A 7,625-nucleotide genomic window follows, 5' to 3' on the forward strand; every position below is an offset into this window, starting at 1 on the left:
GGCATTCAAAAGACAAACATCAAAAGATGTTTGTAGAAAATGACGAGAAAGTAAATATTACTAACTTTTCACTTTCACTGATATGTGTTAGGTGAGAAAGGAGACCCTGGTTTTCCTGGTGAACCTGGCAGCATTGGACAACCTGGACAGAAGGGCACTGTAGGAGAGATGGGAATACCAGGTAAAAACTAACTCATATTTCACCCTGCAAGCACTTATGTATTGTAAACATAAAATTCAGTCCACTAAACACAAGTCTATTAACAGCTGTATTGACCATATTTCAAGTAAGGGAAAAGCTAAAGTTGACATTTAATATGTTAAATGCAAGTTTACTAATATCTGCATTTTGTCTGCTTGTGTGTGCAGGTGTGAGTGGCCCAAAAGGTACTAAAGGAGATATTGGTAAATCGGGACATCCAGGATTCAGAGGCACAGATGGACAGAAAGGAGACAAGGGAGCAGCTGGTGAGCCAGGTATTGGGATCCCAGGATATCCAGGAGAAAAGGTAATCCCCTGGCTATATAAACTTGACTGCTTAGGTTCTGAAAATAGGACATTACCTTGAAAAAAAATGTGTTCTTTTAACAAGTCAAAAGGCCAAGAATGGGCACATTTAAACTTTGGGAAAGGAGCTTCCAGTAAGAAACATCAACTACCCAAAGTTAAAATTCCATGTTTGGTCATTTGCATCATTACACATGTCAGTGTGTAATGAGTTAGGGTTTCTTTCGTCTGGATCCCAAAAGTTCCAGTTTCATTTTGGTTCACTATTTGTCAAAAGTGTGAATGTGACATGATCTACAGACTTCGTCTCTCTCTATTTATGTCTGTCTTGGGAGACCCTCTACACAGACAAGACTCCACTGCTGTCACAAATATCCACCACCAATTTCTAATGTAACAAATCCTACGGACAGACTTAAAATATCAGAATTAAAAGAATTTAAACTAGTGTCTAACAGAGATGGACTGGGAAACATTTTTCTCAGTTGTCTGCACTTTCAACATCTTCTTTTCTGATTTGTTCCTCTCAGTGGTCATCAGTACCTACTTGTCTGTACTTAGCATTCCTCTCCATTCCTCTACTCTCACAGGGTCAGACAGGCCAGCCAGGATTCCCAGGAACACCTGGAGAAAAGGGTCAGAAGGGTCATGAGGGTATGCCTGGCAAACCAGGATCGCAAGGAACTAAAGGAGATAAAGGAAGCATCGGGTATCCAGGTCAGATTTCAGTCTGTGTTGTCACATTCATCTTGTTTGTCTACAAGTAGAACACTTGGTATAATAATCCTGTGTGTTGTTGAGTTCTTATCGTGGCATATGTGCATTTGTGTGCTATACAGGCCAGCCAGGTAGACCAGGTGAGAAAGGTACGCCTGGGCTTCCAGGGTCTGCAGGAGAACCTGGTAATGAAGGCCGACCTGGTAAGTAAGAGGCTTTTTTAATCAGCTCGTCAGATCACTGCCTATATGTTAACAGCAAGGATTTGTTCAAGGTTTGATACACTATTAACTTCAAAAAGACGGTCTTAACTTTGTGAAATAAGTTTTTGTTCAGTCTGAGAAATTACAGGAAACCAAAGTAATCAATTAGCAATGAAGAAATCCCAGAAACTCATTTCTATGGATAAATTTGATTATTTTTTTCACACCTGTCCCAAGCAACTGCCTGTTAGTTTAGCTAGCAATCAGCAACTGAAGTGAAAGTTATGCCTGTGGCAGTCTAATACACACTAACAAATAGTGTTTGAATTTGTTGTCCTGCAGGTGAAGGTGGCTTGCAGGGACCTCCTGGACCTCCTGGAGAGAAGGGAGATCCTGGAGTGGACGGCATCCCTGGATCCTCAGGGGAGAGAGGAGACCCAGGTTAGTGTCAGAAGAGTTGGGAGGAGACTACACAGTAATAATTTAGTTAGTCAATAAGCTGTTACAGTACAATTAGCCTACAACTGCCTGTAATATATTTTTTAACGATCTTTTTTTGTAGGTTTACCTGGCCACGGTTTCCAAGGGCCACCTGGAACATTTGGTGGCAAAGGTAAGAGCACTTCCATCATTGATTCATGTAAACCCTTAATCACTGGAGCTAAACAGAGTTTCATTATGTGGCTTTCTTTCCGTTTTCAGGCGACAAAGGTAGTCCTGGCATCCCTGGCACTCCAGGTCATCCAGGTGTCCCTGGTATCAAAGGCGACAAGGGACTTTCAGGCCCACAGGGACCAACGGGTGAGCCAGGAGAGAGAGGGGCTCAAGGTATCTCTGTAGAAGGCCCTAAGGGAGAGAGGGGAGAAACAGGACAACCCGGAGAAGCAGGTAATGCAGAATACATGACATGCTATCAATTTCTTATGTGCATAAGAACCCGTTTCCAAAATATACAAAAGTATAGTATATAGCTGCCTTCACAAGTGCATAAATAGAAAACCTATACACTGCATGTTATATTAAAAAATATCTCCTCACCTTCTTCTTGGCTTTGTCAAACAGGATCCCCAGGAGGACCAGGACCAGCTGGTGTGCCAGGCAGACATGGCCATAAGGGAGAGAAAGGAGATCAGGGTCTGCCTGGTTTCCAGGGAGAGACGGGACAAAAGGGTGACCCTGGATTTTCTGGACTCCCTGTATGTCACAAGCCTGTTTTCCTTTAGTTTCTTTGCTGTACATGGCTACACTAGTTAAGATGCATTCTGATGAGAAATAGCTGATACATGCACAGTAAGATGTAAATGCTGCTAAAACACCCATTCTGTTGTTTCGGTTTTGTGTGTCTGCTACAGGGACAACCTGGTCTTCCTGGTATTGATGGACATAAGGGAGAGAGGGGATTGCAAGGTGTTCCTGGCTTCCCAGGTCAGTACATACAGTATGATATATCTGTGTGCATGTGTGTGTGTTTATTTATTTGTGAAAGACATATGTTTATGCAATTATGAGAGAAAATGTGTAAATGTTGCTTTTTATTCAAATAATTAACACACTAATTTTGAACTCTAGGTGTAAAGGGTCAATTCGGGGACAGTGGATTCAAAGGAGAGATTGGAGACAGAGGATTCCCTGGAGAAAAAGGTAATACAAGAGTGAGAAACCTTTAGTACGTTAATATTTAAATCTACCACCCTTTCCCTTCACTGGAATTATTATGTTATATATAATTATGTTGGTGCTTTCTTGTGTCTCTGTTCATTTTACTACTTGATGGCCATTGACTGCTAAGTATCTTTTAATGATACTGTGTATTTCAGGTAATGAAGGTCCTCCTGGCCCCCCTGGCCCCCACACCTTTGTCAAAGGAGACATTGGGTTCCCAGGAATTCAAGGTCTTCCAGGACCGCAGGGTCCATCAGGGTTCCCTGGACAGAAAGGACTGCAAGGTGACGTTTTGATTAGAAACGTGCTCCTTCATATAATCCTCTGTGATCCAACAGTTTACTCCTGCTCACCTGTGCTCTGCATTCATTTTTCTAATTGCTTCATCATTTTTGTTATTGGCTCTCAGGTATGACAGGTATTCCAGGGCCAAAAGGTGAAGATGGCCACCCTGGATTTCACGGTCAGTCTGGAGCCAAAGGAGAGCCTGGCCTTCCAGGACCACAAGGTGAGAGGCTCACAACGATGAAGCTGTCGGTAAGTTTTGTTGTGCTGCTACTTTCATGAGTTATTAATTACTCCATGTCTTTAGGACCCAGAGGACACCCAGGTCCTCCAGGACCTGACGGCGTTCCAGGTCAAGTGGGTCCACCTGGCCCCTCCTCCATGGATCATGGGTTCCTCGTCACCCGTCACAGCCAATCAGTGGAGGTTCCATTTTGTCCTGAGGGAACCTCACCCATATATGATGGCTACTCCTTGCTCTACGTACAAGGCAACGAACGGTCTCATGGACAGGACTTGGGTGAGAAAAATAATATGAGAAATAAAGAAAGAAAAAGAAAGAATAAAAGAAAGAAGACAAAATGAGATACAGTAGAGTGCACAAAGGGGGAGTTTTGTGGCGGTGATTTAAGTGTCCTGTTGTGCAATGTTTTAGGTACGGCAGGCAGCTGTTTAAGAAAGTTCAGCCCCATGCCCTTCCTGTTCTGTAACATCAACAACGTGTGCAACTTTGCCTCTCGTAATGACTACTCCTATTGGCTCACCTCCCCTGAGCCCATGCCCATGAGCATGGCGCCCATCACTGGTGAAAGCATCAAACCCTTCATCAGCAGGTATGTCTACATTTCTGTCCACACTGTTCTATGTCAGGTATGTTTGGTACCTGTGTGACATTCATGTTTGTGTGTGTGTGTGTGTTTGTGTGTGTGTGTGTTTGTGTTTGTGTGTGTATTTGTGCAGGTGTGCTGTGTGTGAAGCCCCAGCCATGGTGATAGCAGTTCACAGTCAGACCATCATGATCCCTCCGTGCCCTCACGGCTGGGACTCTCTGTGGATTGGCTACTCCTTTGTCATGGTAAGACAAACAGCATTTGGTGTCCGTGCATTCAAGTAAAGTGTCCAATACCATGTATCGGCCAAGAACACCCCACCAAAGTTGAAGAGGATATTTCAGAGCATCTTGAGCCAAAGTACTGACCATTTGTAGCAACTGATCATATAGTTAGATTTGGTGGAAGAGACTCTACTTTTTTAGGGAACTCTCAAAGAATCTGACTCTTAAAAAACTTTCGTGATCATTAAGTCGTAGTTTAATCTAAAATGCCAAAAAATTGCAAATAAGGGAGAGGTTGGGGTGGAGCCATGGCGGCAAATGAAGTTGCTATAAGAGTGTCAGCACAGTAATTAAGAGTAGTGTCAGATTATAATGGTAGTGCTGGACACCTGCATGAATATGACTGGACATTACTAATCAGCTGATATGCACACATCTGATGAATCAGCCAATGATTGTGAACCATGAATGAAACACATGCAGGATTGAGCCGAATTCTTTTGATGAGGGCTCAATACTCTTTATGATACCTACAGTTTTGTTAATTTTTTGTAGAAAAAAATCCAATCTAAATCCAATCCTATTGCTCCTTTTCAGATTGTATTACAGTGAAAAATGCCCTTCTTAATTTGATTACATTACATTGTGTGTGTTTGTGTAGCACACCAGCGCTGGTGCTGAGGGTTCAGGCCAGGCTCTGGCCTCTCCCGGTTCCTGTCTGGAGGAATTCCGCAGCGCTCCATTCATCGAGTGTCACGGTCGTGGAACCTGCAACTACTACGCCAACTCCTACAGCTTCTGGCTTGCTACCATTGAAGACAACGAGATGTTTACGTAAGATTGATTTCCCCTGTTTCTCCCCACCTCTCCCCCAAAATCTTGTTTTTGCTGACCTCCAGGTGGTGTAACTTCTCACCTTGCTGCAGTGACTGAGCGCTGTACTCCAGGGCACTGAGACATCACTGTTGGGTGTGGTTACAGGTGCAACAAAGCACACTGCTGACTATGCCCAACCACACCTTCCAGTGATGCTGGGTGTGGTCAGCGTTGAAAATACAGTCAGTCAGAGAGGGAAGATTTTCAGCCAGATGTCATGTTTCTCTTTCAGTTATCACAGTTCCTCCATATTTACATAATGAGCATGACAACACAGGGTGGACCTCTGATGTTTTTCTATTTTCTACCTCTTTCTAGGAAACCTGTCCCAACAACGCTAAAAGCAGGCAATCTCAGAACACACATAAGCCGCTGCCAGGTGTGCATGAAGAGGACATAAACTCCCAACACCAGAGTCCTCCTTCCTCACATGCAAGCAATACCGCGCGTGCTGACGTCCTCAACTTGGCTTGACTTCCTGTTTTGAAAGGATGGTGCTATTTCCCTGCATGTGTGAGAAGAGAGGGACACACACGTGGTTTGCAGAACAGCCTGAGATTGAACTTTACAAACCAGAACACAGAGACCAAGCAGCCTTTTGCTCCATGCAGAAAACACTTAACTAACATGATCACAACATGTCTCTAAAGAATGGCACCCAGTTTACCACTGCACTGAGTACATGCCCCCTAAACTGGTAAACTGGTGTACATTTTGAAAGGGTTGTTTGTGTGAGTCAGGTGCTATTGAATCTTACTTATCTGCCTTACTCTATTTTATTTTTTTTAATTTCCCTACAAGTGCCACAGCATCAAAGATATAGCTACATTAATATTATAGATTTTCACACCTTTTAACTTGTATAATGTAAAGGATGGGACTTACCACTCGTTACAGAAGCTTGTCATTTGTTAAATCACAATATGTTGCCACCACAGACATGTAACAATCACTCTGTTGTAAATATAAAGCATTCCTCTCTAACATAGTTCAACATACTCTCCTCAGGTTATTATTGAGTTACTTTGTGTGTTATTAGCTTCATTTTTATTTATAAGATTTATGAGAATATGTTGGACTTGAGTATATCTGGGATTTCATTGATCCAAAAAACAGTGTTTCAACAACCAGCGCCTTATTAACATACCAAACAGCACTGAAATAACATTGGCAGGTGTGTGTGTGTGTGTGTGTGTGTGTGTGTGTGTGTGTGTGTGTGTGTGTGTGTGTGTGTTGTGATGTTTGCATAGGCTATATATTGTTGCACAACCCTGTTGACACAATAAAAAACAAATGCACAAAAAGGAACAGACAAAAAAAATGACACCTACACCTTTACTCTGACAGAACATTGTTTATAACAACTCTCACATCAAGTGAACCAAATCTTTGATCCCAAAGAAATGCACATGTATATATACTGACACATACCATGTACTTGCTACTCTGCTCATGTACTTGACTGTTCCCGTTTGTGAATTCCGTTTGTTATCCCTGTTGATTTTGTGCAAAAGCTATTTTTAATTAAGGGTCATCGCGTCAAGGCTGCACATTCAAGTCAAGCTCATCCAGATGAGGAGGATTATATTTATAAGTGTCTCTGCAGAGATGATTTAAAAAGGTCTTAACATTGGTTTGTGTTTTGTATACGGCATTCTGAGAGAGTCAGTCATGCGTTGATGCTAGAAAGGCCTTCTGGACCCAAAACAGTGTCTGTTTCCGTGTCCCATTCAGAGCAATTGAAAGATGCAGAGTTTTTCTACTGTTCAAGTTATAGCAGTTACTCTACACTGACCATAACCTGTTTTTGTTTGTGTGTTGTGCTTGGTTGTGATAAAAATGCTCCATGAAGTACATACAGTATTAGCAGCATTTGCCATCATAAAACAAACTTGATCACAGTGGGATTGATCTTAACTGATTAACAAACAGAACATACTTCATCGTCATTTTATATTTTCCAGATCCCATACTGTGTAATTCCTGCAATAAAGTGATTTGTAGAATAATCTTATTAATTATTGTTTTGTGTGTTTCTCTTAATGTGAAGGCTTCTGATACAGTAATTTAGGATTGCCACAAGAGGGCAGCACCAGCACAGTCTGTAAGTAAGTTGCTGATGGGTCATGATATCACAGCTTTTCCATTTGGCTGATTCACAAGCCCACAGTGTTTTTTAGTTTTTACTGTCACTGGCTATTATTCCATGAAAAGGCAGCAAGAGCTGACCTCAAATCTATCTTGAACCCAAGCCTCAGCACCGACACATCCACAGTGCAATGCAGCCACTACCTCAGCACTTCTACTGGGACTGTGGCCA

General features: G+C 42.4%; 1 protein-coding gene across 1 annotated transcript in view; it reads left to right on the forward strand.

Annotated features, from left to right (window-relative positions):
* Positions 1-7,319, forward strand: part of col4a1 (collagen, type IV, alpha 1) — a 38,500-nt gene extending 31,181 nt beyond the window's left edge. Inside the window, exons 33-49 of the mRNA XM_087176478.1 lie at positions 97-181; positions 370-509; positions 1,099-1,225; positions 1,348-1,428; positions 1,771-1,869; positions 1,991-2,041; positions 2,131-2,316; positions 2,491-2,624; positions 2,781-2,853; positions 2,998-3,069; positions 3,246-3,374; positions 3,500-3,598; positions 3,683-3,895; positions 4,031-4,208; positions 4,336-4,450; positions 5,091-5,263; positions 5,624-7,319. Of these exons, the coding sequence (XP_087032604.1) occupies positions 97-181; positions 370-509; positions 1,099-1,225; positions 1,348-1,428; positions 1,771-1,869; positions 1,991-2,041; positions 2,131-2,316; positions 2,491-2,624; positions 2,781-2,853; positions 2,998-3,069; positions 3,246-3,374; positions 3,500-3,598; positions 3,683-3,895; positions 4,031-4,208; positions 4,336-4,450; positions 5,091-5,263; positions 5,624-5,705 (2,037 nt within the window). The 3' untranslated portion in view covers positions 5,706-7,319. The remainder of the gene's footprint in view (positions 1-96; positions 182-369; positions 510-1,098; positions 1,226-1,347; positions 1,429-1,770; positions 1,870-1,990; positions 2,042-2,130; positions 2,317-2,490; positions 2,625-2,780; positions 2,854-2,997; positions 3,070-3,245; positions 3,375-3,499; positions 3,599-3,682; positions 3,896-4,030; positions 4,209-4,335; positions 4,451-5,090; positions 5,264-5,623) is intronic.
* The last annotated feature ends 306 nt before the right edge of the window (positions 7,320-7,625 follow it).

This window comes from Seriola lalandi, unplaced genomic scaffold (assembly GCF_002814215.2).
Source record: "Seriola lalandi dorsalis isolate HSWRI2012SDOR001 ecotype SW California unplaced genomic scaffold, Sedor1 jcf7180002054559, whole genome shotgun sequence".
Classification (NCBI taxonomy): Eukaryota; Metazoa; Chordata; class Actinopteri; order Carangiformes; family Carangidae; genus Seriola; species Seriola lalandi.